The following is a 27,136-nucleotide window of genomic DNA, read 5'->3' as shown; positions in this document are numbered from 1 at the left end:
TCCGCGGCGGTCCCAACTCTCACAACCCACCAACTTCCAAACTGACCACGGCCCATCGCCACGCAACGTCCTTAAGACACCAACGCTTACCTCGAACTGTCTACAAGAAACGAATCAAATAAACAAAATGTCCTCCTCAAAACCCCACATCGCACAAACCCTCCTCTCCCGCGCGCACTCCCCCGACACAACCGACGCCCTCTTCACAGAACGCATCAAGCAAAAACCGCTCTACCTACGCGCAACATCCCCAACCCCCGCCGACAACCGCTCCCGTCGCCGTCAACACCGCATCCGCAAGAAGGAATATTTCCTCCGCCATCAAAAACCGAAACCGCTCAGCGCGCGCGAGAAGCGAAAGTCCGGCCTCTACGATCTCCCCAAGGAGGAGTGCAAGTATGCGATATTCAGAGAGCTGAACCGTATGTGGGTGGCTTATATGTGTGAGATACTAGATTTGGGGCCCGGGGCTTGGAGGGCGCAGAATCAGAGTCAGAACCAGCAGAAGGGGCAGCCGCAGGGGCCGAGGCCGTTGGTGTCGGCGCTTTCGCATGGGAGTAAGCTGGTCAGTGCGGATTTCCATGGGGCAGAGGTGGAAGTTGTTAGGAGTCGGTGCGCGGGGAGGGTTGGGATAAAGGGGATTGTGGTTCGCGATACGAAGTTTACGTTTGTGGTTGTTACGGAGAAGGATGAGGTCAAGAGTGAGTCTGCTCGACCTTCCGGGTCTTTTCTGGGGCTGCCGAGTCTGATGCTGACTTCTTCCTTATAGCTGTTCCCAAGGAACAGACGGTGTTTCGATTTACTGTGCCGTTACCGCAGGCGACGGCTACGGAGGAGAGCAAGGATGCGACAGACGGCACAGAGGCAGATGAAGAAACCAAGGAACTCGTCTTCGAACTCCATGGCAGTCAGTTTGAGAATCGACCGGTGGACAGAGCGAACAAGAAGTTCAAGTGGCGCAACGTGGATTACCTTTGAGGCTGCAACTTCTCATCGTCAAGGTTTTCGCGGTATCTTTTGCTCCTACTAGGATCACTCGCGGGACAGGTTTGACCAAGCCGCCGCGCCGCACCGCACAAGCACATCAGGGCCCTCGTTATCGAGCAATGCCGTTGCAAAGCTCCAAACACACTGTGCCGCTCGCAACATCTAAACGCGGTCATGACTCGTCATGATAAACCGCAAGCAAACCCTCAACGGTGAAGAGCATTGGAATGTGCGACAACGATATCATGCTCAGATATCTATGTTAGGCGCACAGCTACAGCCACGCTACGTTATAACTACATATGGGGGCAGTGTTCCACCGGGAATATTTTTCAGTTTCATTGATATTGACCTGTCCTTGGGAAAGTGGAGGACTTGCGCTATTCAGTCCCGGATCATATCATGGCACGTGGCACGCTATTTCTGAGATGGCATGTATCCTCATTTTGAGGTAGACCAAGACCAATGAATGACACTGTCAACGTTGACTGCCAATCGTGTATCGTGTTTAATGCCAATAGAACGACGCCCGGAACGAAGCCGTATTGTCGTGGATTAGCCTGGGTGCTCTCAGCCGGATGAGCTGTATCTGACAGCAGACGCACGGCGAAGCGATGGAGCCTGTACCAGGGGTTGCTGCGAAGAGAGGCAATAGCCATCCGTGGGTGCTGTGCCGTTGGAGTTGGATGGTGAAGCAAAGATGACCGTGTGGGCGTTTAAATCACATCCCTGCCCACTCAATACTGAACGTTCTAACGTTGCTTCCTGCACCGCTTGGTTCCTCAGCGCTCTTGTTAGCGCCGCCGATAAGGAATCCTTTCTTGACACCTGTGCCCAAACGGCCGCCAGAAATGACCGTCATCAAGTCAAGCTGCTCATCCCATTCAGTCGAGACAACCAAGAAGTGGGAGTGAAACCGCAACGGATCGCCTGGATATGCAAGGTACTGGCAGCCGAACCGGAGTCCCGGGCAAAGGAAGTATCCCTTGGAGTGCAAGTGAGCGAAGAGTGGATAAGAGGATTGTACTTGAGGGAGCGGTAGAAGGTGCTCGGCAGGCGGCTGCTGGGGGAGAAGAGGATGCGATACGGGTGGGGTGATGCCCATGGGCTCAACGGTCCCCAGCGTCGAGGAACGTCGCGAGGAAAGGTGACTAGAGGGCTCACTGTCTGCAAAGAATGAAACAACTGAATCCTCCGCGGCCGCAGCCGCAGCCGCAGGAGCGTCGCTTGTGTCCTGCTTCGCTTCAGCCTTCTTCGCCTTGGCAGCCTTCTTCTCCTCGATCTTCTTCAGCGAAGCGTCCCTCTGCCGCTCTTTTCGGCGCAGTTGCATCTGCATGGTCTCGAGGCCTTGGGATTCTAGATCTTGGAGATACTTCTTGCGGTCTCCCTCCAAGAGGGATCGCATTCCTTGCTTCTGGAAGCTGGCCTCGTCTACAATGCAAGCTACGCCTTTCTCAACTAGGAGTCTTGCTTCTTCCGGCATCAACTCCAGCGGCAGACCCGTGAAGACATTCTGTTGTGGTACTTGGGGTAGGGTTCCGGCCAGAACACCGCATATATGATGCTCGCGTCTGAGGAATGTCGCGACGTCAACGGAGAAGACAAAGTAGTTACCCGCGATGTACGATATCGGGACTGGTAATTCTGGGTTGGTATTCATTTTGCAGATCAAGGTTCACGAATTCACTACTGCGACAGACACATTGTTAGCGCTATGCTTAAAACAAGGCATGTCAAATGAAATGGCGGCAAGACATAGATCGAGTCATTCTCAATACATTTCTCAATCACATGTGCTCTTTTTATGAGATTAAAGCGAGCTTCAGGGGATTGACAGATTATAGTAGGTATATAATCATTCGATCGTTGCGCAAAGCGAAAAAAGTGTTTGGAACTTACCATTAAGAACGAGAGTACATGGCACGAGATGCCGTTTCGGATTCGGCCAGCAAATCCGTGGCAGATAGCGAGAGCAAATGTGCTTCGCAGTGTTTCGAGAGGTGTAGTGAAGAGGCAGAAATTTGGTTGGGAAGAGGAGCTTTTTAAACAAAAAGTTCACGCGTGGTGGGGACCGCGCTAGTCCAAGTCGAGCGAGCTCGCTACGGCGGCTGGAGCACTTGGAGAACCGTCAACGCTGAGCAGTCGAGAATCTGTCGACAACTCACAAGACGGACTCTGTGGCATTGCGATAGTCGATTGATGATGAATTTTTTCTTACTGCTCTTTCTGGTGTTCTTCACGCCTTTGCTATTATTCATAGGTACCTACCTACCTGCCCGTTTATTGGGGATTTTCCTGGCTAACACCTTAAAGCATGGCTTGCTTTCTCCTCCTGTCTGGGGAGTCGGTTTCACTCTCACTTCGTGAGATACGCAAGGCCGGGGCTTGACTCTTACGGACGGGAGTATCTTCGAACGATGGCCAACCCTGGATCCGCCATGTCCGAGCAGATTGAGATGGACAACATGTTGATAGAGTCCGATCACGAAGAATGAGCATGGACGTGTCTCTTTCGAATTTCTTCAATATAGCACGATTACCGCTCTAGAACTCGAGATCCGCCTTTTTGGGCATTTTGTCGGACCGCGCATTATCTTGAGCCTCCTGATCCCCTTCAGCAGGCGGCAGGCTGAACGGTTTGATCTCGAACTTCCTCCTGCTAAGCGTGAACGCCCAATCCTGTCCGATATTCTGGTCGCTTCCGCCGCCGCGCTCATGTAATACTGGAAGTCGATGCGTTTTTAGCATCCCTTGAGGTGGCTCTTCGTGAGACGTCGCAGCTCCTGATGTTGAGAGGGCGTCCGCTGAATGTGGGAAAGGGCACAGCTCGATGACCCCGTCACTTAGGATCTCCATCCACCTCACCAACCCCGAAGAACGCGGAAAGAGTGAAAGTGGGAGTGTGATCATGGCGGTTATGCGCGATGCGGGTTGGCTCATTAGAGCTCTCAATGAGTGGAGAAATGGCAGAACATTCTCCGGCTGGCTGACTTCGGGTGGATATAATGTGGGATTGAGGAAAGAAGGAATGACAATGCGATGGACCGTATTTGGTGGACTTGAGGCAATGGCGGCTTCGAGCTTCTTCTGAATCGAGACAAGCAAGGGTTCATTGGACGGCCTGATCGGTATGTACGTCATGTTGCCTATCGAAGGGTGGGTGAGACGTTTCGTGAGATCGAACGCATGGCAAAACGCTGGTTGTGTCGCCTGGCTACTATCTGTGGATGGGACCTGATCTCCCGTGCCTCCTGCTGGGGCTAAGCCAGTTAGTATAAGGATAATCTAACAATCCGTAGCTCTCAACATACCTCTTGCGCCTGCGACGCCCGCGCCGAATTCGCCAAGACGTTCATACCTCCAGGCAATCTTCATGCGCTCACTTTTCCGCCTATCTGACTTTTCATCTGCCTTCTCCGCCGGCCCTATCAACCCCGGGAGACTTCTGCCCCATTGCTCGGGCATGCCAATGACATGAACTTTTTGGTCTTGCACAACACCTTCCGCCGCATAGTACCGGAGCAAAGCGCCTGCAAAGTCGGTAGTTCCATTCTCTTCCAGTAGAAGTAGCTTCCCTATTGCCAATCCCCCATGACCGGCCAAAAGGTTATCTAGCGACGGTGAACCGGTTGAAGTTGTTGGGCGTCCATCATCAGGAGAGGGGCGGACGCCGGGGGTTGGCGGCGGCGATTGTGTAGCGGTTCGCGGCTGTATAGATGAATTTTGGACAAGTGTGCGATCAACACCGCTTGATACACCGATATTTCTCTTGCGAAAGGACATCTTGCGTAATAAAGTGATCTTGAAGCTGTTGTCAAGCAGAAACAACTTTTGAAGATTTGCGGCGGGGCAGCTTCCAGAAACAAAGGCGGCGGCGGAACGCTAAAATCCAAGCAGAAAAAAGCTCTCCATCTCCGTCCGTCAAGATTCTCCAATTCTCGTGCGCTCATATTCGAACACACCACCTCGCTCTTTACCCCCACTCAACGGACAATTCACTTGTCGCATCGCGATCTTATTAGCGACTTTTATATCAGCTGCACCGTCTATCGCGACCATGTCCGACCCATTACTCTTCGAAGACACCTTCACAATCACCGGGATCAACAGCCAGAAATACGACCGCGTCTCTCGCTTGACCTGCACCTCATCCGATTCCCTTACCACATTCACTCTCGATGTCAACTCAGAGCTCTACCCGTGTACCGTCGGAGAGTCGCTTTCGATGGCTCTCGCTTCGACGCTTTCGCTAGATGGAAAGGAGGACAGCGGCGCAAAGACTGGCTGGAGGGAAGTCGGAATGGGCGAGCAGACTCTTGCGAACGACTACGACTATGTTTGCCATGGAAAGGTCTATCGCTTCGAGGAGGGATCGACCTCTGGAAACATGTGAGTCAGGGCCGAGCGGACATCATAATCTATCTGCCGTGATCTAACCTTTCTTTGCGTAGGGCCGTCTTTGTTTCCTTCGGCGGACTGTTGCTTTACCTGGAAGGTCCTTACAAGAAACTTGCGCCCCTGCGGATCGATTACGTGTACCTGCTCCTCAAGAAATAGGGAGCGGAACTGGGTTTAATGATACTATAATGGAAATACCGTGGCATTCCTCAACTCGAGAGAGAAAAGTCTGCGTTTTCGCCTGTTGAAGTGATTTTGTTGCAGCGTCGGCGTTATTTGGCATTGGGTCTATCAAATAGAACAAAATATACTTGGAAGTATAATTACTCGGATCTATCGAGTCACATGCGACGCAGTGGGGAACTCCAATCGACGATGTATCTTCGTTAAGATCTCCAGGAAATCCTTCTCGTTCTCGGGCGTCAAGAGTCCGTGGCGGATGAAGAAATCGATCAAAACAACAGCACAGTTGGGTTTGAATTCTCCCCTGGCCAATGCTTCCTTCGTCTCTTCGACCGTAAGCAGGCAGAACTCTTCAACCTCTGAATCATTCGGCTTTGGAATGACGTCTGCACTGAGTTTGATATCGTAAACATATTCCACCTCCGGCTGTACCAGGTCTGTCTCACCACCAGCACGGTTATCCCGCACATATGTATACGACACGCAGCCTGCAGCTCGAGCATTCGCTCGGACCACATCCTCCGGCAAGGATGCCTCCTCCATGGCTTCGCGAACAAGACATTCATACGGCCTCTCCCCGGTACTCATTCCGCCAGCAACGGTATTATCCAGCATGCTAGGATAAGTCTGTTTCGTCTTCGACCGACGAGGCACCCAAAGCCGCAGGCCATTCTCATCCTCAACGTACGCAGTCGCATGAATACCGTACGAGACGATTCCGAAAAGCGGACTTGCACAGCGTTCCATCTCCAGGAGGAACTCCCCGCCAGGTCCAAAGACCGGGTACAGTTCGTTGCGCCATCCGCGTAGCACTTCAAAGCGGTCCTGCTTGACCGCTGTGGCGAGGGTTTGGGCTACAGCCTGGTTTCGCTCTGCCGGTGTTGAGCCGAGCAGGGTGACGGTTCTTTCTGCGGGATTGATGGTCCAGAACTCCTTGGGCCAGTCGAAGCGATCCACGACTTCGTTGAGAATGTACCCCAGGACCAAGTCGTAGCCTTTTACTCGGAAGGAATGGTAGTTCTTCATGTGAGTTGTATAGGCTGCGGGGTCATCTTGATAGTACGGGAATCTATACTCGGTTAAAAATGGCTGTTTGCGTGTTGAACTGTGGATAGATGAACAAACCTATCGCACTCTTGAACAAGATCGAGGTTGGACTTTGCCATTTTGGAGTATTTCCAGCTAGGTTCCTAGATGTTCCTGTCGCTATGTTGAGATCTGATAGCGAGGTCTCCGCAACGGTGCCTGATTTTCGCAGACTCCAGCGGCACTGGACTATTCCTGATCGGGAAAGGCCTCTTAAGGCCGCTGATCACACTTGTCTCTCTCATCCGAACAAGAAGACACCTCCAGCTCCCGACTCACTCATCATCTCCAAATATGTTGCTGGAACCGTTCAACAACATTGTTCAAGAATATACTTGCACAGTTATAATCACGGACTGTGCAACCGAACCACTGCGGATATACTTCGGCCCATAAAACCATGACCGCCTCGCGCTGATTGCGATGGAGCAGAGATGATGTCCATGTTGCCAGTCGATGCAGCCTTCACCCATCGAGGGATGATATATTGAGCTCCTTTAAAGGGCTAATACCCGGTACTGTCGCATTCAAGGGTAGCAGTGCAGCATTGGCCTCCGGACACCTTGCAGAGCCTCGTCTGAAAATCGAACTTGGTCCGCGCCGAGCCTGCCCAGCACGATAGGAGAAGTCGAATATATAGAATACGATGTGGAGAGCGAGGAGCCGCAAGGGTGTGTGCAAGCCTAACCAATTGTTCAGGGTTTTGAGTCAGGCGCAAGGATGGATGGAGATTTGGCTCTCAAGCACGTTGACCACCCGTTCGGCGCCAGAGTGGAAGATAAATCAATGTGTCATCCCCACAAGGGTGCTCTGCTTGGATGCCAGGATCGCAAAGTTCACTGGCATCACCCACGTCTTAACGCGTCAAAATGCCCGGCGCCACTGTAGGAGAAGTGTCGGCTGTTGCGCGTTCGATTCAGAGTTCCTTTTGGCCCACATTACTACAGTCAGATCATACTCTTGCCAAAGATGTTCGGACCCGGTTGGTGGCGCTATCTTCGCTGACAACTATCGGCACAACTCTACTGATCATTGTCGGTATCTCAACGCCACTGGGGCTTTCCGAAGAACTCGGTGTTGGCGATACACAAAGTGTGACGTGGGAATATGCTCGCGACGTAGGTCCAGGGAGCTAGGGCACTTTTGGTAGAGTAGCATATAATTACAGTCGAGTCCGCAACCTTTTTAGTTGCCCTGGGGTTGACGGTGGGTATCAGGCATGGCGGGATGATTCCGGCATCTAGACCAATTTCAAGGCAAGCACCGACCTTGTTGACCCGAGGATACCGGGGAACGTGTCTGAGGTATTTACTAGTGGTACCGCCGGAACGACAGTCGCCAGCATATTCGACATGCAATTTCGATTCTATCAACGCGAAATGACTGGTCTAGGCTATACCAACTATTCCAACTATATGCCGTACCAGAACAACTCTGCATACACAGCCGGGAAGGTCGCTACATTGCAATAATTGATTCTGAATAACGAAATTGGGCTCGTGGAGGGCTTGGTGGTGGACACGATCAACGGCGGCGTTGGGGTTCGGAACCACGCTGTTCCTGCCGACGTAGGGCTGGGCCTCGAGTGGCAGGAGGATATTCTGTGGATCGAACCGGTTACAGAATGTGTAGACTCCAACCTCACCATCGAATTCAACTATGTCCTGTACGAACTCCCTGTTGGGATTCGGGAGCAGTATCTCCTAGTCGATCACAGTGGTATGGCGAACTCGTCGGAGGACTGACCGTTTATTGATCAGGGATACGCAGGGTGGTCCTCAACTATACGCTACGGCCTGCCGCGCTGCCGCGTTTACCAACCTGTTTTCTGCCATTCTTTTCGACTTGACTATTGGAAAAGATCCAGGAGAAGCCCACCTTGGCGCAAAGTACAACTTGACTGGTAGCCTGCCGCCCTGTCCTCAATACATCCCGCGCCTGAACGAAATCGTTATTGGGCCCCCGAATGGTGATTTTCTGCCGCTTTCAAATTACTTTTACAATGCGACTGGCGACGTGACGAGTGATAATTTTACCATGCTTGGTAAGTGGAGTGCGCTTGCGAACAAGCACGGTATAACAGATTCTGATGCCTATCCTTAAAAGTCGGGACGCAGAGATTTCGAAGATATGATGTTGTGAATATGTCGACGGTGGGAATCAAAAGCGGGAATGATCATGGGAGCTCCTCATCTAATGGACGGGTCCGACACTCTGGTCCTTGATCCAGAAACGCATTGGATGCAAAAGCTATTGACATGCTCGTCAACCACGCGCGCCTCGATCAAATTCGCTGAGTTCCAGGCCAATGATACAGCATTGAGTGACATTCATGTCCTTCGGGTCTCGGACAAAACTTATGGTAGCGAAGCTGAAATGCCACTTTGGGCTACCGAGAGGAGCAATCTTACCGTTGCGGACTATGCGCTCCTTTGGGGCATCATTGACGACAAATACTCTGCGAGCCCTGAGGAGTCGGTACCCCACACATGTGACGATATATGTTTGGACCCGAGGCTTCTGCTTAGCGCAGGGCTCTTGCATTAGTTACATAATGCCTGCACAAAGTCTGACGGCGATGAAAGAAAATGAGGTTGCCGGAGGATCGATCGTGCTTGGCCCGGACTGACTCAGTTGGTATGACCCCGATGCCGATTCACATGCGAATTACCTCCACGCAGGATCGACAGCCAATACATCTAAGAATTGCAATCATCGCGGACTGATTATCTTGTCACGATTCCTGATGGCCTGATGGTTCACTTGGCCGGACCCCGGACCGCGGGTGTAGATTGTCTGCAACTGTGACCTCATGTTGCAGTATATATCTGATCACTAGGCTGTCAATATGGATCCTGATCTTATACTATACCCCCAACACTGAATCCCGGCTTATAGTTTCACAATGTCGGTATCGTCAAACGGCAAGAAAGGTAACAGGGTCGAGTATCATTACTGGGACTACAGCTTTGAGTGGACCGACAAGCATCGGCCCGCTAGCGAGCTTGAGCCTTGGATTCGAACCTGCGATACCCTCGCCGACGAGGCCAACGCAGTCATAGATGCGTTACCGGCACCGGCTAACGACCCCTCGAAGCGGGATCGGTATGCCTTGCTTCGGGATAACCACGCCAGTGACCCGAAGCTTGATGAGCTATGGACGCAAATCAACACGGTGCCGGAGTGGGTCGACTGGGGGCAGATTGAACGAGCACAGGATTTGTTTTGGCGATATCTGATTCCGATTACGAATGCAGTATGTCTGGTCCTCGTTTGCCTTGGCTTTTATGAAACGGCTAACCTGACATCAACGTGTAGCTTACGTTCGTGAGTCTTCTCGGTGGAATGTATGATACTCCGTCTCCTTTATCTTAAGAAACCTAGCTTACGGATCTCAGGGGCGCCATTCGCGTCGGTGAAACCCTATCAAGAACCGGCGGCTTCGGCGCGAAGGTCGTCCGCCGCCGACTCCTCGAAACAGTCCAACACACGGTGCAGGTCAACAACAGCGCTGCGGCCATGAAACCAGGTGGCGAGGGCCATATGGCCTCCGTCCGCGTGCGCCTTCTCCACTCCGCCGTTCGCCGCAAGATCATGAGCCTAGTCGAGCAAGACCCGACCTACTACGACGTCGACCGCTACGGCCTGCCCATCAACGACCTCGACTCCTTTGCGACAATCAATACCTTTAGCAGCACAGTAATCTGGCTCGGACTCCCTCGCCAGGGAGTATACCTGACTCCGCAGGAAGAAGAAGACTACATCGCGCTGTGGCGCTTGGTTGGGTACTATATGGGTGCCCCGACGGAACCGTTTGAGAGCGCGACAAAGGCGAAGATTGTCTCGGAGTCGCTTCTTGTTAATGAGTTCGAGCCGACGGATACAGGGCGGATCCTCGCTAGGAACATTGCTATCGGACTGGAGAATACGGCGCCGATATATGCCTCGCTGGAGTATATGGATGCATTGACGAGGTTGCTGAACGGCGACCAGCTGTCTGACGAGTTGCATATCCCCAAGACGAATTTGTACTACAAGGTACTCATGTGGGGATACTGCTTCTGGGTCCAGGTCCAGGCCAAGACGCTGCCTTTGATTCCCGCCGTCGATAGGCATATTATCGAGGTATGCACTCCTATCCTGTCCGCAAATTCAGAGCGTACTAACGAAAGATCGACGCAGTCCCGCAAAAAATTCTTCTGGAAGCACCTAATGGACGAGAAAGAAGGCCTAGGCAAGGAGACCGTCTTTGACTTCAAATACATCCCCAGCCTCAAGGGCAAGACCCGTCTCGGAGACCGGAAGAAGTATCTCTTCAAGAAGCCCGGGGTTGAGGTTCTTTCGTACCTGGGTCTCCTGTCTGCGTTTGCGTCTGCTGCTACTTTTACCACTGGGCTTTACCTCGTCATTACCAAGGCTTTCCCGCAGACGCAGGTTTTCTTGCCGACTCTTTTGCAACTTTTGAGGGAACGGTTGGCGACGCTTCCTGTTGGGAAGGCCTCGGTTTCTCTGCCGCAGTTGGTTCAGGGGTTGCGTGGGAGACTTTCGTTGTAGCTGTCCGGATTCTAGTTGGAGCATGAATACATAGAACATAAATTGCATGTCGTGTTCTGCTGCTCCAAACTGACGCGACCTGAAATGTCAGACATATCAGTCGAAATTTCGCTCCTAAAGCGAGAAAGACAATAAATGATCATGACCAGATCACCGACACAAACCCTCCTTTGCAAAATCCTTAATACTCTCACCACAACCAGGATACTCCGGATTCTACCGTAACACCGTCTAGCGAGCAGTACTCGAAACCTCCTCCACCGAGACTTCCGCTTATCGGCAGTGGCATTTGGCTGGGTCGTCGCTCCTGTTCTTGTGTTCCACCTGTCTCGATGTACTCGCCTCAACCCTTCCCATCGACGCTGCCTCTCACTCTCGGACAATCTTGCAGCCACGTGTTGGTCCTCTGGTAGAGATGCGATCTCATCTCGTATCCTATCTCGCCTCGCCAACTCTCTTTGGATCTTCTCGGGACCGAACGCATCAGGGGAAGTCACTAAAGTGAAGCAATGAGTAAATTTTTACCGCTCGAAAGGGATAACACTCACAGTCCTGCAGGTACTCTTCTTCTAGCACATCTAGCCGTTGCCCATACTGACTGATGAGCCGGACGTTGCAGAGCTTCCAGAAATCCTGCTCATCTTCTAGTCAAACCTCGTGAAAGAAATGATCGCATTCCGTGAACATGTTGAACTCGAACAAGTAATGGTTGCTCAGAACGACGTCGACGCAGAGATCATCGAGGACGTAGAAGTCGCAATAAACCTCCGTCGTCCCAATCCTCCATGGCACATTTCGGACAACGCCAGTAGTCCAGGCAGTTGTCCCATCGGCAAATTCAATCTGAAGAAACCCGGCGGGGTCATCATCTATTTTGGCTCCGAGATTTTCAGCATACGCTCTCGAAACGAGCATGACATCTGAGCCCGTGTCTGGAAATGCCGTCGTGAGCTGGCCATTGAAATATGCCTGCATTTGCTGGCCTTGTCCTCCGACGAGTTTCAGACGGAGGCTCCCCGGTCGATTGGACAACTTCGGACGTGATGCGCCACTTGAACGTCGTCAATGTCTGCGTGGCGTTGAGAAAGTCACGACCTAGGATAATGTCATGGACGCAGTGCGGGAGAATCCAGCAGTTGAGAGTGTATGTGTCGGATTCTCCTGCAAAAGTCCATGGTACCTTCACCATGCCCGGCGACTTGACGGATTTCCTGTTGGCGAGGCTGATCTTCTTCCTGGTGCCGAAAATAGATCTAAGACCGAGTTCTGAGGCTAGGTTCTGCGATATGAGGCACATATCGGCGCCGGTATCCGGTAGAGCTTCCACTGGGCGGCTCCCAACCTTGCCCTAGACAAAGTACCGCGTCGACGCAGTGGAAAACTTGGATAATTCATGACATGGTACTTCTGTCCTGCTGTACCACTACAAACCGAGCACACGATGAAGCATTGTGCCTTGCTCCTCGAGTTCTGTTGGCGAGACCGATAGGTTCCAAAAGCCAACGGGGTAGATACTGAGGGGCCCTGGCAGGAAAAGTTTGAACGAAAGGCGCATTAGTGCCCGCATTCCTGGAAGGCGCTCCAAGGATTCATCCGGTAAGATAAATTGAATTGAGGGTTATATAAAAAAACGTGCGTGTTCAGTAGCTCCTGCAGGAATCAAAATGCGGCTGTTCTTGTGGTCTTTGTCAGTGGGGAGATTTCAGGTCCGCGGAGGGTTGAGGGATGTTTCATTCACCACCGAGGCTAGGGTATAAAGTGTCCATCAACAACTCCTAATGATTTAAGGAGTATCGGTCAGGAATCCGACCTCAGCCAGACTACTACACGGGTCAGATCACGAGCACTGACCAACCTCATCTCAACCTCAACCACATTCCTCATCCCCAACCGCAACCCCACACACCTATGCCTACCTCACGAAGCAAAGCGCAAAACAACAGCCTCTTTCCTCCAAGTATTTACAGTAACAAAGCTACAGCCGGTGGCATACCAGTATCTCGACTCATCACATCCTGAAGTGGAAGGTACCAGGACTGGTCGTTCCTGCCGTAGAGATTGACCAGCGTGGGTTGCTACTTCCCAAACTGGATTTACTTCTCCATGGTGTAATAGGCAAGAGCAACCAGCGCGCCTTCCGACTTTAGAATGTACATGCATCACATAAGCAAGGAACGATGAGCGGTTGTTGCGTTGACAACCACATCCTCTGACCAGTACTAGTAGAGTATCTATCACCCTCCACTATGCTCCCTCAAACGCCTGGGCCACCTGCCCAGCACAATCACTCAGTAGTTGTGCCCCCTGGCTCAGAACTCCTGCTCACTTATTAGCCAACGCAACATTCGGGGTCAAGTATACATACCAGCCATAGCCAAAATCGAATGCGTACCCCCTTCATAAACCTTCACCGTGACATCCCGTCCCTGAACTCTTTCTTCTTTCCACGCCCTCTCCAGCTGCTCTGCAAACAGCATCGCCTCCGGCGCAACCAGATCCTGCCCCGAAACCGCAATCCAGGTCCTCGGGCTCTTCGCTAACAATTCCACCGGCGCAAGATTCGGCGATGCGTCCCAGTTCCGTGCGTCGGATGCGTTGGGGAGGTACATGGCTTGATACCACTCCATGCGCGCGGGCGTGAGGAGGGGCGCATGACAGTTCGCCGCCCAGGTTGTCTCGACGGTAGCCGTGTTGTCGATGACGGGGACGACGAGGATCTGCGCACGGATGGCGACGGGAGGGGAGAGTGCCGAAGCTTTCAGTGATAGAACAGCAGCGAGATTCCCGCCGGCCGACGTGCCCCCGACTGCGATTCGCGAGGGGTCGATGTTAAGAGTACTCGATCCCTCGGGACTAGTGACCCACTGCAACGCGGCGACTGCATCCTCCACAGCAGCCGGATATGGATTCTCAGGCACAAGCCTGTACCCCACGGTGACAACCACACACTTTGCTGTCTCACATGCCATCGTGCACAGGTCATTCCCGTCGTCAAGCCCACCGACCGCCCACCCGCCGCCGTGGAACAAGATGAAGACGGGGTATCCGCCGGGTGGTTTTGGTGCTGTGGGTGTGAAGACTCGGATGGGGAAGTTGGTTAGGGGTATATCCTGTATGCTGCCGACCGGGGTATGTGCGAGTGTGATAGATGGCCAGGGTCGTGGTGCTGTGCGTGCGGAGGGATCCCATGTTTGTTCCTCGTCGGGGATAGCGTATTGGAAGTGGGCATCGTGGAAGGCGATGTATTCGGGGTCGAGGAGAGGGCGGATGGTGGGGTGGATTGGTTGGTAGATTTGGCGCGACATGATGTTGTCTTTTACTTCGGTGCTTGGATAGAAAGGCTACCTGGGGTAGAATTATTGGGGTTTACTTGATAGAAGTATCCAAGAAGTGATCACAGGGGCGGCTGCAGCCCAATTTACCCCAACTCGGACAGAGATAGCCCGAGGCCGGGATATTTCTGCGTGCGCTTGAGAAGCAAGGCTACTAAGCCGAGAATTGTCTCTGGTAGTCGATTTCAACGCATAATCTATACATATTCCAATTTTAAACGAACTCCAACTACAGTTGGGGACGAAACCTCAATAGGTCCACGAGTTACCACAACCTGCCCCTCGACACGTTCCACTTTTCTGAAACTATGGCTGCGATCTAGACTATAAAACGTGAAATTGAAGCAACGGAATCTGGACTTTGTAGGTCTGGTGTCGTGGACGCGAACCTTGAACGGCAATCAGAGTGCAACCCACCCATCCTGAAGGCAGAGCTACACGGGCCAACCAGGTACGCTCAATGCCCTGTCTTAAGCTCAGCCTGCCCTGGTCCAGCATCTGACAATGATATGCTCATATGTATTTCTTAAAGAATGACACTGTAGCTTTTCTCCGGTTAAAGTAAATATGCTTGCCTCACCACCGCATATTCTGTTATTCCATATAATCTTTATATATAATTCAGCCCCCTCTCTTCCCTCTCCTTCCTCTATTCTATATTGGTCAAATACAACAATAATTGAGCATGTGGCGAGGGAAGAGGTGTATATAATTCCCCAGAAAATCTAACATATGCGAGCCTCGCGTGGGATTCTTCCTCGCAAAAGACCCAATACACCCCTCTCTATCCACGCAACCTTAACCTCCCATCAGCACCCAAAGCTCACTGCACCCTCCCCGTCCGCATAAAAACGTTCGACGGCCACGCTCTCCCCCGAAACTCCTCATCAACCTTGGCCTCCATCTCCCCACCCTCCTGCACAAACCCCAACTGCCCATAAACATGCCTCCCCATCGCCGACGCCTCAGTGACAGCCTCCAACCCCCCACGGCGCTTCGCCTCATCAAGCCCCCACTGCACGAGCCCCCTCGCGATCCCGCGGCGCTGGAATGCCGGGTCGACAGTGCAGAGGTCGAGGACCATGAGGGCGGGCGAGTCGGTCGTAGCGATTTCAGAGACGAGTGCGACTCGACGGCCGTGCAGCGAGGCGTCGAGCTGGCGGAGATATCGCTGCTCGGTAGGATTATCCGGGTAGAGAGCCTCGAGGTCCATCGCCTCCCCGAGATCCGTAGCCGGCTTGTCGCCGTATCCGGGGACATTACTCGCCTGTACCCAGATCGCTACGCCGGCGATCTCCTCCTCTCCCTCCCCGCTGGATCCGCCGGGAACAACGGCCTTGAGAAAAACCGTATTCGGCCGCCCCTCTCGATCCGTCGTAGTTGACTCCCACCGCCCGACGAGCCGCGCGATCCCGGCCTCCCGACCAGCCGGCGTGTCCCAGCCTGGATTGAAGGCGGACCAGATCCCGTCGTGGATCTGGTGGCCGAATGTCAGGGCTGTGATGTCGAAGAAGCGGGCGAAGTCATGGGCCGTTGTTATGGGTTCTATGCGGACTGCGGACGCTGTTGTTGCCATTGTTGCGGGATTATTTGTCTCTTGGTGTTTAGGCCGGAATAGATGATGTTCAGGGGGGAGGGGGTGGTGGTTGATGTTGGAGTGAGGAAATAGAAGCAGCTACGGTAGGTAGGTAGCAGATGTTGCTGGGTTTATATTATGACGGGAATATGGATTCATGGATGGAATGACTCGTGGCCACACGTGGTGGGTGCCATGGGTGTACTCGAGCGGGTCCGGATCTTGGCTTGACTAATCTGATCACTACTGCATTTACCCGAATTTCGCCCGCGGCAGAAGATGTGAATTGGTTGGCCAAAATTGCATAGTACTCTTTTACTTGGCGGGTTATAATAAAGCCCACGGATTCCGGAGAAACCTCGTCAGTTGCACGCCTGATTCCTCCCGGGGTTAGACGCAAGGCTGAATGACGTAATTTGTGTAACCCCCACGGCGAGGCTTTTGGATGCCAAGATCAGGCTCGAATGCTGACTATGAGGCAGCAAATAGTAGAATGTGGCTCTGAGCAAGATATGCGTGACCTCGGGTGTCTCCGGGATACATGCATCTGAGCGCAAGGCTGTGAGCATGTCCGTGACAAGGCTGAGCTTCAGAGTCGGGATAAAAGACCCAGCGGTTCCGTGGTCTCTTAGTGTAATGTTAGATGCGCAGCTTGAGACGTTTCCACCACCGAATCATTTATATCCCGCCTTGTTATCTATTTCCCAGCCTTGACTATCATAGTAAGGCCCTCCCTTCATATTGTTCGGTACCACCAAGTGCAATCCAACTTATAATGAATCAATCTACACCACACCGGTACTAACAGAATCCAAGGAAGCCACAATGCCCTCCGGATATCCCTGGTGGTGCTTCATCTGCAATATCCAAGTGGAAATCAACTATTATGGGTACGTTTGCACATTCAAATACCATAATCTGTGCAAGGGTCTCATGCTAACAGATCTTCGTTTCCAGAAACTGCACCAACTGTGGCGGAGACAAAGTCTGTCCTGCGAATGAAGTTGCCGAGTGAGCACCAAGGGGCTATTTGTCGCGGCGGTAAATCCTTCAGCAGCCGCCTGGCTTGATTGTGGGTGTGATTTTGCACTGATGCCCGTCTGTTTCCGTATCCACTCGTCGTCCATGGTTAGGGCTGGCTGATTGAGCGTACCTGACTGCGAACGAGGGGAAGCTGACTGGCCTTTGATATATTTTGCTCTGAACTGCGTGCATTTTCCGCTGTTCAACTTGGTCTTGACTTTGGATTATACTCCATACTACACACATCATTCTTGCCCGTTGTGGGTTCTGAGTCGAGAACTATTAGGATTTCCACAGGTATGCTTCTACTGGGCATAGTTGCCCTAGTTTATCTTGTAGACATTCCGGCAAGCAGTTTTACGCTCAAACTCAAGCCCAAGCATCAGGGCCTTGCTTGGATCGTGAAGTCGTAGCCTAGAATCTAGGTAGGACTGCCTGAACCGAATACGCTCGCTCCTTCGCGGCTTGGCCCGGTCATCTGGAGCCAGCGGCAGAGCGACCCATCGAGTATAAAGTAAAGACGACCCTAGAGAAAGCCGACAATATATACGTCGCCTCAATCTCATTCCCAGGTCCATCTCAATTCTAATCCAACGCCAACACAAACACAGATACGGCTCAATTATGGCCGCCCTGACCTCACTCCCCGCTGAGCTCCTCTTCATGATAACATCCTATCTCGGGAACCAAAAAGACATCCTGAACCTCGCCTCGACGACACGATCCCTGCACGCCCTTCTCTATACACACGCGTTTACATCACTACGCCTGGACGACGAGTCGCACTACCAACTCACCCGCCTCACTCACGTCCTAGCGACGAACCCAGAATGCGCACGCCCAGTTCGCATCCTACAGTTCGAGCCCAGAGTGTCCCATGAGCCTTCGGATGTTCCGGTGGAAGAACACGTGAAATACGACGGCGGGGTTATCCGGCCGATTCTTGAGAGGCTCGTTTCTGCCCTGGTGTACCCATCTGACGCGACGAAGAAGAGGAAGGACACGAACAATAATGCAAATGCACATGCAGATGCGACGGTCGCAAAGTGGGAAGCGTCGTTGAAGGAGGGAGACGAGATCGATCTCTGGATTGCGCTTGCCCTTTCGCTCGTGCCGGGGGTCGAGGAGCTGAGTCTTAACTTCTCGTATGGGTCGTTCTACATCCGGAAACTGGTCTCGGCGGTGACGCTCGTCGGCCCAGACGGCCAGGAGGCCCCCTTCAACTTGTCGCGATTGCGAACGCTCAGCGCACGCTGGTGCGATACCGAGAACGGCGTGCCCTCCTCATACATCCTCCCCTTCTTCCGACTGCCCTCGCTCCGCGAATTCAACGGGGTGTGCATCACTGACGGCCGACCGGAAGACGAACATGACCTCCGCGGAGACGGTCCTCCAAAGGACGAGGGCTACTACTACTACGAGGAGGACTACCAGCCGTATCCTGAGTACGAAGACGACCCCGAGGAGTATTTCCGGCGGTACCCCGGCGACGAAGGGTTCTCCGACGTGACGCACATCACGCTCAGCGACAGTAACAGTGAAAGGGGGTTTCCGGATCTCATCCGTGCGTGTCGGAGGCTGGTTTCGTTTTCTTATGAGCATGGCGAGCTTGGTGGGGGTCTTGGGTGGTTGGCGCCGAGGAGGTTCTACGGTTCGCTATGCAAGCACAAGGACTGGCTGGAGGATCTGACGATCGGCTATGATGCGTGGGCTTCTGGGTATGGGCATCCTCTCGAGTCAGAGTTTATCGGCTCGTTCAAGGACTTTAAAGTGCTGAAGCGGCTGAGGGTGAGGGGTGCGAATATTCTCGGAAGATATGGGAAGATGCCGTTCGATCTCCTGCCGCCGTCGCTGGAGTCCCTATTGATTGAACAATTCGCGGCGGAAAATGACCAGAATCTCATCGAGCAGCTGAGAGAATTGCGGAGTGTCGTTCAGTCGCAGTGTCCAGACTTGATCTCGTTGAGAGTCGAGAGTTACCAGGGGGAGACACAGCCGCAGGAGGATGGCTGGCCACGGTATCTGGATCGGATTACGTCGTGTGCGATTGAACTAGTTGATTGTGCGTGAGGGCCACATCTGACCGCGATAGATTCGAATAATTCCACGCTGTCCTATATTCTGCGTGTGACTTCTGTAAGCACCCGTGTTTATACTTCCCACGATGGCTTCGGAGCCAAGTGAATCCATGATGATCATCGTTCCCGGTTGTAGCATCCATCGAGATCCCGTTTCCTCTCCTGTCAAGACCTCGCGACTGGCCCCTTGCGCGTTTAAACTGCGGTCAACGAGAGGCGGTGGATTGCATTGAGAGGGGATAGTCGGGGGCTGAGCGGCTGAGCGAGGTAGCGTCGGGCGTCAGCGGGGGATGCCGACTGGCCCAGTCAATGCCTCCATGCTCCACAATTGAGTACAAACAGACGAACATGTGCGACACTGGGAGATATAAGAAGAGTGTACAGCACATCGGCCGGTATCAGATTTCCACGCCTCGACCACTCCATTGAATAGTCAAATGTCCGCAGATGATAGTGTCCCGCAAACAATTCGAACCATGTCCCTCGAAAACCTCCCTTACGACATTCTTCAGGCCATATACACCAGCATCGACACGCAACGCGACAGAAATGCTCTCCTCAGAACATGTCGCTGCTTCTACAATCTTTGGAACGAACCTCTCTACCAGACGGCGGTCCAACTCTGGCCAGCCCCGACAGCAAAATGGACAATAAAGCACGGCCGCGAGGACACATTGCAGAAACTCCTCGACGCAGGACTCCCGCTGATTGCAGTCCACGCCTTGGGCTTGCTATTCCAGGCAATCAGTCATGACAAGGAAGGAATCGTCCGGGTGTTGATTCGCCACGGAGCAGATATCGAATGCTCGCATCGCGATTCCGAGATGACGCCTTTACTCCAGTGTATCGAGTTCGGACGCGATTCCATCGCTGCGCTTCTACTTGAGCAGGGGGCTGATCCAAATAACGGGGGTGAGCGCGATTGGCCGCCGTTGACGGCTGCGGCGATCTATTCCCGTACGAAAATCACGGCTCTGTTACTCGAGAAAGGGGCCAGGTTGGAAAATACACTGCCTCTAGCTGAGACGCTGCGCAGGCGAGATTCGGGGAGGGAGACGCTGGAGGTTCTTCTTGATAGAGCGCCGAGGATGCTTCTGCAGCAGACGGATGATCACGAGTGTACCCTGCTTGATCGTGCTGTCGAAGCCAATAATGCGCCCGCTGCTACACTGCTACTGCAAGCGGGGGCGAACTTGTACTCTGGTGGCCCGGGTTCCACGCCGCTGTTAGAGGCAATCAGACGCGGGCGAACGGAAATGATTTCCTTTCTCTTAAGTGAGGGGGCGTCTCCGAACCAGCGAGAAGACCAGTATTCGCCTCTGGCAGTGGCCATTGAGAAGCGGGCTCCAGGGATTGCGCAGCAATTGATAGAAGCCGGGGCTGATCCCGAATGTATTCCGAGCTGGTTGGGTCAGGGAAAAGATGAGTCTCAATATGATGTTTTGTACTGGAATCATACATCTCTGGTGCATGCTGTACATCATGGCCTTGAGGATACGGTCAGTCTCCTACTTGACGCAGGCGCAAATCCAAATCCAACAGTCACAGACGGATTCAGCCCGCTTGTCGTAGCGGCTTTGTATGATCACGGTCGTATGGCAGAACGGCTGCTTGAAAAAGGCGCAACCCCGGACCCTGTTGCTCATTGCACCGCACTCACTCCATTAGCATGGGCAGTCAGGAATGGCAATGAGAGACTCGCCAGGGGACTCCTCGAACGAGGCGTCGACCCTAACAGATGTTATGAATTCGGCTGCACGCCGTTGATCCTGTCTGCGCTCAACGGCCACGCACAAATAGCAAAGATGCTACTGGAGTACGGTGCGGACCCGTACATCACAGACGAGCAGGGCCGGACACCGCTAGCTATATCGGCCCAACGGGGCTTCGCAGATGTCGTATTTGCCCTCGTCGAGAATGGTCATGCAACAGACATCCCAGACAAGCAAAAACGAACACCTCTCTTCTACGCAGTGCTTGGCTGCCACGTGAAAGTTGTCGAGCTGCTTCTCGCAAGCGGCAGCTGGCCCGCGGATACAGCAACCACGGCAGATCGTACTGCGCGCTCAGTATCAACCCAGCTTCTCGCCTGCCCAGCGCTTCATCAACGCGAGGAGCCCCATCAGATCTGGGGCGTCCTCCACCACCAACCGAAAATCGGTCTTGATATAGGACAGATGGGCGATCTACCTAAGCAGGAAATCAAGCGAATCCCGATAAAAACGCCGCACTCAACTCGTCACTGGGCCGACGAGCCTCGCGCTCGGACGCGCTGGGACCTGTGTGTTCACTTGCACATGCTCTGTGGAGGATGCGGTGGGTTCGTATACCAATATGAGGACCGTTGGCATGCAGGCCAGGCCAATATTTGTTTGGAATGTATTGCCGGAAAGGAACCCCCTGATGCATCCGATCCGCTCAGATTCTGCATCAGTGAGGCCCAGGTTGATTTCCGGCCTGTTTGAACCCTGTTCAGGCCGGGATATGGTTTCGGTTTTGCCTCCCCGTCGACCAGCCCAGCCAGTAGCAGCCGAGCAAGACAAAGTTCGCACACGCAATGCTGTGCAATCTCAGACCATTCGGTCGTGCGTCCTGGGAAAGTGGCGAACGCTCCTCCTTCTATTCTCTCCTTCCAACCTCGCTTCTGCACCCTCATCCACTCCGGCACAAGTTCAGCAGCATCGATAACAATCGATAACATCTCCACGATGCAGCCCAAAAATCCCACATCACTCGGCGACCTACCGTCTGAGCTCCTTCTCAAGGTTAAGGACCACCTGAACGAAACCGACCGAAACGCCCTGGCCCGCACCAACCGAGAGATCTATGGATGCATCAACTACATCCTGTACCGCGACAACATCCGACACGGCAACGCCTCTGCCCTACGATGGGCCGTGACCAACAACATGGAATCCACGGTCCACATGTGCCTAGAGCAAGGTGCCACCACCGATCCTCCTTCGCTAGCGGTGGAAGAGGAAGAATGGATGGTTCGGAGCAGACCTTGTTTCGGCGACTTGGCACTAATCAACATAGCGGCGGCAAAAGGGTACGACGCTATCCTTGAGCTCTTCCTGGATAATGGCGCAGATCCGAATGTTTTTGTCCCAGGGGCCGGCCCACCCCTTTCGCTGGCTATTGAAGGGAGACGCACTTCTACCTTTAGACTATTGCTCAGTCATAACAAGATTGACGCCCATTCACGAGTCGCATACACAGACCTATCACCAATGTATTATGCTTTGGAGGCAGGATCTCTTGAGTTTGTTCAGGCTCTGATCGCAAAAGGCGCAAACATACGGATCGACGGAGGAATTGACCGAAATGTGATCCAAGAGGCTGTGCTATGGAATAGTGCAGATGTCGTTCGATATCTCGTTGAGCATGAGTTTGGGCAAGACGACAGTTTAGCATTCTATCTCCCTGAGGCTGCGGCCATGGGCCATTCCGATATGGTGATTTATATTCTATCTCTCGGTGTTGATCCAGACCAACTTGATGCCTCAGAGCGGTCAGGTGCAGCCATTTAGATGTTGTCCAGACTTTGATTGCACGAGGCGCAAAAGTCGATTTTTCCGTGTATGGAGAGACTCCGCTTGCAACCGCAGTTTGGATGTGTAACCCTCAAATTGCCAGATTCCTGCTCGAGAGTGGAGCTGACGCGATCAGGAAAGGTACCTTGGGGCGAACTCCTGTTCATCAGGTCGGGCTCGCTTGGAGCATACCGTTTCCCCATTCTAATAGTCTACGTCTAGTGTTGCAAGCTCTCTTGGATCATGGCAGCGACCCAACATTTAGGGATGACGAGAATAAGAGCCCTCTATACCTCGCGGTAGCAAGCGGCAATGAACAGGCCGTCCAGCTCCTTTTAGAGAATGGAATAGCGCCGGACACGCCAGAGGGCGCCAGTAACTACACCCCACTATTGGAAGCGGTGTACAGAAATCATCTGAGAGTGATGGATATCTTACTTGAATATGGCGCCGGACTCGGTCCTGACGCGCAAGGAAAAACACCTCTCGACTGGGCGTTCAACGATCGGAATACGGAGAATGCCGTCATCTTTTTAATAGAACGAGGAGCCAAGTTGAGCTCGGAAACAGATACCCTACTCACGGCGGCAGCGAGGAAGGACCGCGCAAAAGTCATGCAATTCCTACTCGACAACAAATGGGATCCATCCCTCCCCGATAGGTCCGGCAAGGCACCTCTAGTGCATGCCGTTATGAACCGCCATTATGGAACCGTCGATGAGTATACTGCTCAAGAGTCAAAAAGTCGATGTTGATGCCTTTTCCCACAAGGGAACGACGCCGCTTAGGCTTGCTTCTTTCAACGGACACGCAAAGGTAGCAAGGCTATTGATAGACAATGGTGCGAACGTGGAGGCGGGAAATAAAAAGGGGCGAACGGCTCTCCACATAACTGCTAAGCACGGTAGAGACAAGGAAATATTATCCGTGTTGCTGAAGGCTGGCGGGGATTTGAATGCCACAGATCACCAATGGGACACTCCTTTGTGTCATGCGCTGGGTGACGTCGATATTTACCGATCCTTGTTGAATATGGGAGCTCAATAGAGCCCTAGGCCGGGGCTAGAGCGGTATCAAAGAAGCCTGTTGCAGGTTTGCCAGGATAGTGAAGATTGAAGGCCTTGGACGACAACAGGGATAGGCAAATTCCGCACAAGCAAACTTGTACGATAGCATTATATACGAAGATATCTCGGACTTTGTTCCAGTATCATCATGGCGTTTGATAGAATCTGGCGATCAGTCTGAAACCTCAGCCTCTGTAGAGCTTCCTCACAGGTAAAGAACTCCGCGGGAAAATCCCTAGGAGTAGTCGACTCTGCTCCGATCAAGCCGCTGTCAGCCACGGCAATGTACTACCAAATAATCTTGACATCAGTTCCCCGTCCAACTCCCGGACGGTAAGCATAAAGGGCCCGCTTAAGTCTGGCATCAACCGCGCCATGTCGGGCACATCTTCGGGGTCATCCGGTTGTGGAGCGCCGGTCGAGATTGAAATAAGATAGATACGACACTTAGTAGCCTGTCTCTTCCTCGACTTCCCGTAGAGCTGCCGCATGACGAGACTCGCCGAAGTTTCGCCGGCCTTTTGGCAGGAGCCATCCGTCGTTCTGGTACTGGGTCAAGCAGACGCGTTTGATCTCATGAGACAGGTCAAATATATCGCCCCACAACTTTCGACAAAGGGTTCCGGCGAGAACTGAGACGTAGGAAAGTGAGAAGTAGCCATGTTGCGAGACGAGCGAGCGATGGCTAGCGGGTTGTTGTGTTGCATCCAAATGAGGAAGGCGCGGGCATGTGACATTCTACCATACTGGCACATATCACCTGCCGTACTAGCCCTTATCGATAAGGGCAATGCATGATGCATGGTTTCGTCACTGATTCTTTTTCTTCTTTGAGGTTCCATCAAACGACCAGAAGCTCCAGGAAACTACAGAGCATTGCACCGCTCCAGGCTCTGAAAATGCATACGATAGCGATTCTTCTTTAATAATACTACTGTCTACACCCATATACAATCTTCAACATATACCAAGCCCACGAATGTCTATAAAACACCACTACTAATAACACCCCTCACGATTGGGATCATTCCCCACCCGCCGCCGCCATGTTCTCCGTGATCCTCCCAGGCCGCCCGTGCCTAACAGACATCGTCGCCGTCGACGCGCAACCAAACGGCCAGGCGACGAAATTCGCCTTCAACTTCCCACTCACCCCTTACTTCTCCGAACTCGTCGTCTTCTTCCTCCCCGGCACAGTCCTCCCCCCGGACACAGCGGCCGCAATCTACATCCAGTTCCCGGGCTCGGATTTCCGCTTCATCGGCGCCCTCGCAAACGAGAAACCCTCCTCTATAATCAAAGTCTCGCCGCCACGACCCACAGAGACGCAATCCGGGGACCAGATGCTGGATGGCGGGTCGGGGAATAGCAGTGCCGTCGTGACGCTCGGGATATCGATTGAGCCCGTGCAGGTTGTTGCGCCGCAGCTGGCCGCGCTGGAAGCTAGTACTTCGTCTGAGCTTGTGCCCGTGACGCCGCAGCAAAAGGCGATCACGACAAAGGTGCTCGCGCAGCGGATCATCGGGAATGCGTTCAACTTCCTCGCGAGCTTTTCGGGGTCGTCGGATCCGTCGGGGCGTGGGCAGGAGGTTGTCCCGCTCAAGGCGTTTCAGGACTGGTGGACGAAGTTTGAGAGGAAGATTGATAATGATCCGACGTTCTTAGAGAGGGAGGATCCGAGCGCCAATGGTTAGATGGATGGGTATTTGTCGTGCTGCGGCTGTTTCTTTTCGTATATCGTGATACCACTTTCTCAATGAGACATGATACTCGTTCCAGCGCGGGTAGAGTATGCATGCAATGTGCCTGCCTCTCAATGCAAGTCTATAACATAAGAACATTCTAATCTACTCCATCAAAAACTTCAGAAACGCAACACCGATAGCGAGCCCATCATGTCGATTGTTCGCCCGACTCAGCGCATCCGCCGCCTGCTCTTCATTAAAAACACCCACTTTAGCCCGAGCAGTCACGACCTCAGTCACAATATCCCCTCTGAATTCCGGATGGCCCTGCACTGTAATAAACTTCCCAGCCCGGTACATCCCCTGCACCTCGCAGCGCGGCGAGCTACCCAGCGGGATTGTGTCGGGCGGGTACGAGAAGACGATGTCGCGGTGCATTTGTTGGATTTTCTGCCCGGGTCAGCATGACATTATCCTCAAAACCTTCGATATATAAAACAAAGATCAAACAGTAGGGGGCATACAAGAGTCTCAACCCCAAATAATTCCTTCCCCTTCTCCGTCAAATCAACGTCGCAGACGGCAATCTCCCATCCGGCATTGTTCCGGCCGACCTCGACGCCCAGCGCGCGGCCGAGAATCTGGTGTCCGAAGCAGATGCCCAGGATCTTCACGCGAGGGTGCTCGACGGCTCTCTTTGTAAAGTCGACGAGCTTGAGGATCCACGGGTGGTCCTCGAAGGAGTTGTGTTCTGGGCGCGTTAGTTCTCGTCCGATAATGATAATAACAACACCAGCACCAGCACCAATCAAATAGAATAGAGTAGAGAAAATATAGATAAAGGGAGGATACTAACTCGACCCCGTCAAAAGCACCGCGTCAATATCCTCCAAATCGGGATACTCCTGCGCCGTAACAACATCGAACCGACTGATATCGAGACCAGACTGCGGATCGAGTTTCTCCGGCTGGTTTAGGGCCTGTGCGCTATCGAGTAAGAGCTTCTTGAAGACGCCGTGGTACCCCGGACCGTATTTGGCATTCGTCTGTTCGAGCGGCGTGTCGCATTCTAGGACTGCGATGCGGAGGGGCGGGGTCATTGTGAGTCACAGCAAGTATTGATCTTGGTTTCCAAAGAGGTAGACGGAGAATGGCCGATGAGCTCTGAGTGGTTCAAATGTGAGCTCGAGATGAGCAGATAATTCGCTGGCAAGTTGTACAGCAGTCTAGGCTAAGGAACACAAGCATGAGGGGATGAATCAAGATGGTCCTTATCAGGCGGGGTCGCCCCTCGGATAACGCCCACGGTTAGTCAACCGTGAGGTCCGCGACTCGGCCCAGCTTCGGCCAGCTGTGGAGGCGATCCCGAGTTTCCTTATGTTCCTCCTGTTATACATGCAAGGCCTTCTCAGAACAAAAGGGAAGGCCTCGGACTTTTTGACCAACAATTATATACTTTGCTGCCATGACCTCCATCAACTTCAAGTACCGTTTATAGATATCTGCCTTCACGCACCCTCGCTCGCCACCAGGCTGACATATATTTATATACTCAAATCGCATATTCATACAAAGAGATGCCGAAGTACTTGATTAGACACTTAGGGACAAGCGCAGCATATCGAATCATA

At 52.9% G+C, this 27,136-nt stretch overlaps 16 protein-coding genes across 16 annotated transcripts; 8 read left to right on the top strand and 8 right to left on the bottom strand.

The window, feature by feature from the left end:
- The first annotated feature begins 39 nt into the window (after window positions 1–39).
- On the top strand, window positions 40–1,075 carry BJX68DRAFT_44349 (RNase P/RNase MRP complex subunit). The gene is made up of 2 exons (XM_071049178.1): window positions 40–701; window positions 770–1,075. Exons 1-2 carry the CDS (start codon window positions 128–130, stop codon window positions 976–978), a joined length of 783 nt encoding a protein of 260 aa, XP_070900974.1. The 5' UTR covers window positions 40–127; the 3' UTR covers window positions 979–1,075.
- A 486-nt stretch (window positions 1,076–1,561) lies between these two features.
- On the bottom strand, window positions 1,562–3,009 carry BJX68DRAFT_44345 (tRNA splicing endonuclease subunit SEN34). Its single transcript, XM_071049177.1, has 2 exons — window positions 2,887–3,009; window positions 1,562–2,676 (listed from the first exon to the last, which is right to left on the bottom strand). Exon 2 carries the CDS (start codon window positions 2,645–2,647, stop codon window positions 1,709–1,711), a length of 939 nt encoding a protein of 312 aa, XP_070900973.1. The 5' UTR covers window positions 2,648–2,676; window positions 2,887–3,009; the 3' UTR covers window positions 1,562–1,708.
- Window positions 3,010–3,130: 121 nt separating this feature from the next.
- Window positions 3,131–4,798, bottom strand: BJX68DRAFT_233246 (elongator complex protein 4). Its single transcript, XM_071039606.1, has 2 exons — window positions 4,299–4,798; window positions 3,131–4,247 (listed from the first exon to the last, which is right to left on the bottom strand). The coding sequence occupies exons 1-2, from the start codon at window positions 4,768–4,770 to the stop codon at window positions 3,532–3,534; spliced, it is 1,188 nt and encodes a 395-aa protein (XP_070900972.1). The 5' UTR covers window positions 4,771–4,798; the 3' UTR covers window positions 3,131–3,531.
- Window positions 4,799–5,044: 246 nt separating this feature from the next.
- BJX68DRAFT_265073 (DNA-directed RNA polymerase core subunit RPB8) lies at window positions 5,045–5,544 on the top strand (the record flags this gene model as incomplete). Its single annotated transcript, XM_071045159.1, has 2 exons — window positions 5,045–5,376; window positions 5,439–5,544. The coding sequence occupies 2 exons, from the start codon at window positions 5,045–5,047 to the stop codon at window positions 5,542–5,544; spliced, it is 438 nt and encodes a 145-aa protein (XP_070900971.1).
- A 174-nt stretch (window positions 5,545–5,718) lies between these two features.
- Window positions 5,719–6,734, bottom strand: BJX68DRAFT_265072 (thiamine pyrophosphokinase-related protein; the record flags this gene model as incomplete). The annotated part of the gene is made up of 2 exons (XM_071045158.1): window positions 5,719–6,637; window positions 6,694–6,734. 2 exons carry the CDS (start codon window positions 6,732–6,734, stop codon window positions 5,719–5,721), a joined length of 960 nt encoding a protein of 319 aa, XP_070900970.1.
- A 789-nt stretch (window positions 6,735–7,523) lies between these two features.
- On the top strand, window positions 7,524–8,879 carry BJX68DRAFT_265071 (uncharacterized protein; the record flags this gene model as incomplete). Its single annotated transcript, XM_071045157.1, has 5 exons — window positions 7,524–7,772; window positions 7,899–8,108; window positions 8,160–8,350; window positions 8,415–8,698; window positions 8,761–8,879. The coding sequence occupies 5 exons, from the start codon at window positions 7,524–7,526 to the stop codon at window positions 8,877–8,879; spliced, it is 1,053 nt and encodes a 350-aa protein (XP_070900969.1).
- A 680-nt stretch (window positions 8,880–9,559) lies between these two features.
- BJX68DRAFT_265070 (oxygenase MpaB family protein) lies at window positions 9,560–11,208 on the top strand (the record flags this gene model as incomplete). The annotated part of the gene is made up of 4 exons (XM_071045156.1): window positions 9,560–9,910; window positions 9,973–10,001; window positions 10,053–10,779; window positions 10,837–11,208. The coding sequence occupies 4 exons, from the start codon at window positions 9,560–9,562 to the stop codon at window positions 11,206–11,208; spliced, it is 1,479 nt and encodes a 492-aa protein (XP_070900968.1).
- A 648-nt stretch (window positions 11,209–11,856) lies between these two features.
- On the bottom strand, window positions 11,857–12,505 carry BJX68DRAFT_265069 (retropepsin-like aspartic protease; the record flags this gene model as incomplete). Its single annotated transcript, XM_071045155.1, has 2 exons — window positions 11,857–12,140; window positions 12,205–12,505. 2 exons carry the CDS (start codon window positions 12,503–12,505, stop codon window positions 11,857–11,859), a joined length of 585 nt encoding a protein of 194 aa, XP_070900967.1.
- A 947-nt stretch (window positions 12,506–13,452) lies between these two features.
- BJX68DRAFT_265068 (alpha/beta hydrolase) lies at window positions 13,453–14,513 on the bottom strand (the record flags this gene model as incomplete). The annotated part of the gene is made up of 2 exons (XM_071045154.1): window positions 13,453–13,526; window positions 13,574–14,513. The coding sequence occupies 2 exons, from the start codon at window positions 14,511–14,513 to the stop codon at window positions 13,453–13,455; spliced, it is 1,014 nt and encodes a 337-aa protein (XP_070900966.1).
- Window positions 14,514–15,363: 850 nt separating this feature from the next.
- On the bottom strand, window positions 15,364–16,116 carry BJX68DRAFT_265067 (GNAT family N-acetyltransferase; the record flags this gene model as incomplete). The annotated part of the gene is made up of 1 exon (XM_071045153.1): window positions 15,364–16,116. The coding sequence occupies one exon, from the start codon at window positions 16,114–16,116 to the stop codon at window positions 15,364–15,366; it is 753 nt and encodes a 250-aa protein (XP_070900965.1).
- A 1,411-nt stretch (window positions 16,117–17,527) lies between these two features.
- BJX68DRAFT_44301 (uncharacterized protein) lies at window positions 17,528–19,428 on the top strand. Its single transcript, XM_071049176.1, has one exon. The coding sequence runs from the start codon at window positions 17,764–17,766 to the stop codon at window positions 19,207–19,209; it is 1,446 nt and encodes a 481-aa protein (XP_070900964.1). The 5' UTR covers window positions 17,528–17,763; the 3' UTR covers window positions 19,210–19,428.
- A 265-nt stretch (window positions 19,429–19,693) lies between these two features.
- On the top strand, window positions 19,694–21,682 carry BJX68DRAFT_265064 (ankyrin repeat domain-containing protein; the record flags this gene model as incomplete). Its single annotated transcript, XM_071045152.1, has 1 exon — window positions 19,694–21,682. One exon carries the CDS (start codon window positions 19,694–19,696, stop codon window positions 21,680–21,682), a length of 1,989 nt encoding a protein of 662 aa, XP_070900963.1.
- Window positions 21,683–21,925: 243 nt separating this feature from the next.
- BJX68DRAFT_265063 (ankyrin repeat domain-containing protein) lies at window positions 21,926–23,508 on the top strand (the record flags this gene model as incomplete). Its single annotated transcript, XM_071045151.1, has 2 exons — window positions 21,926–22,736; window positions 22,976–23,508. The coding sequence occupies 2 exons, from the start codon at window positions 21,926–21,928 to the stop codon at window positions 23,506–23,508; spliced, it is 1,344 nt and encodes a 447-aa protein (XP_070900962.1).
- Window positions 23,509–23,964: 456 nt separating this feature from the next.
- On the bottom strand, window positions 23,965–24,480 carry BJX68DRAFT_233234 (putative NUDIX domain). Its single transcript, XM_071039605.1, has one exon. The coding sequence runs from the start codon at window positions 24,309–24,311 to the stop codon at window positions 24,081–24,083; it is 231 nt and encodes a 76-aa protein (XP_070900961.1). The 5' UTR covers window positions 24,312–24,480; the 3' UTR covers window positions 23,965–24,080.
- A 180-nt stretch (window positions 24,481–24,660) lies between these two features.
- Window positions 24,661–25,747, top strand: BJX68DRAFT_44289 (OPI10 family protein). The gene has a single exon (XM_071049175.1). It carries the CDS (start codon window positions 24,867–24,869, stop codon window positions 25,512–25,514), a length of 648 nt encoding a protein of 215 aa, XP_070900960.1. The 5' UTR covers window positions 24,661–24,866; the 3' UTR covers window positions 25,515–25,747.
- On the bottom strand, window positions 25,668–26,605 carry BJX68DRAFT_265061 (type 1 glutamine amidotransferase; the record flags this gene model as incomplete). The annotated part of the gene is made up of 3 exons (XM_071045150.1): window positions 25,668–25,955; window positions 26,030–26,256; window positions 26,362–26,605. The coding sequence occupies 3 exons, from the start codon at window positions 26,603–26,605 to the stop codon at window positions 25,668–25,670; spliced, it is 759 nt and encodes a 252-aa protein (XP_070900959.1).
- Between the last annotated feature and the right edge of the window lie 531 nt (window positions 26,606–27,136).

The sequence above is a fragment of the Aspergillus pseudodeflectus genome, assembly GCF_044049435.1.
Source record: "Aspergillus pseudodeflectus strain CBS 756.74 chromosome Unknown BJX68scaffold_13, whole genome shotgun sequence".
NCBI classification, from domain to species: domain Eukaryota; kingdom Fungi; phylum Ascomycota; class Eurotiomycetes; order Eurotiales; family Aspergillaceae; genus Aspergillus; species Aspergillus pseudodeflectus.
Note: the sequence above shows the minus strand (reverse complement) of the source record. Positions and strands in the feature narration are given on the sequence as shown.

What these genes read in the sequence shown, in the direction of transcription:
- BJX68DRAFT_44301 (XM_071049176.1), top strand. Translation starts at nt 17,764, where the DNA reads ATGGCCGCCCTGACCTCACTCCCCGCTGAGCTCCTCTTCATGATAACA.
- BJX68DRAFT_44289 (XM_071049175.1), top strand. Translation starts at nt 24,867, where the DNA reads ATGTTCTCCGTGATCCTCCCAGGCCGCCCGTGCCTAACAGACATCGTC.
- BJX68DRAFT_44349 (XM_071049178.1), top strand. Translation starts at nt 128, where the DNA reads ATGTCCTCCTCAAAACCCCACATCGCACAAACCCTCCTCTCCCGCGCG. An exon ending in GGAGAAGGATGAGGTCAAGA is followed by an intron (nt 702 to 769) that starts GTGAGTCTGCTC and finishes TCTTCCTTATAG; the next exon opens with CTGTTCCCAAGGAACAGACG.
- BJX68DRAFT_233246 (XM_071039606.1), bottom strand. Translation starts at nt 4,770, where the DNA reads ATGTCCTTTCGCAAGAGAAATATCGGTGTATCAAGCGGTGTTGATCGC. An exon ending in GGGCGTCGCAGGCGCAAGAG is followed by an intron (nt 4,248 to 4,298) that starts GTATGTTGAGAG and finishes TAACTGGCTTAG; the next exon opens with CCCCAGCAGGAGGCACGGGA.
- BJX68DRAFT_44345 (XM_071049177.1), bottom strand. Translation starts at nt 2,647, where the DNA reads ATGAATACCAACCCAGAATTACCAGTCCCGATATCGTACATCGCGGGT.
- BJX68DRAFT_233234 (XM_071039605.1), bottom strand. Translation starts at nt 24,311, where the DNA reads ATGCGGCAGCTCTACGGGAAGTCGAGGAAGAGACAGGCTACTAAGTGT.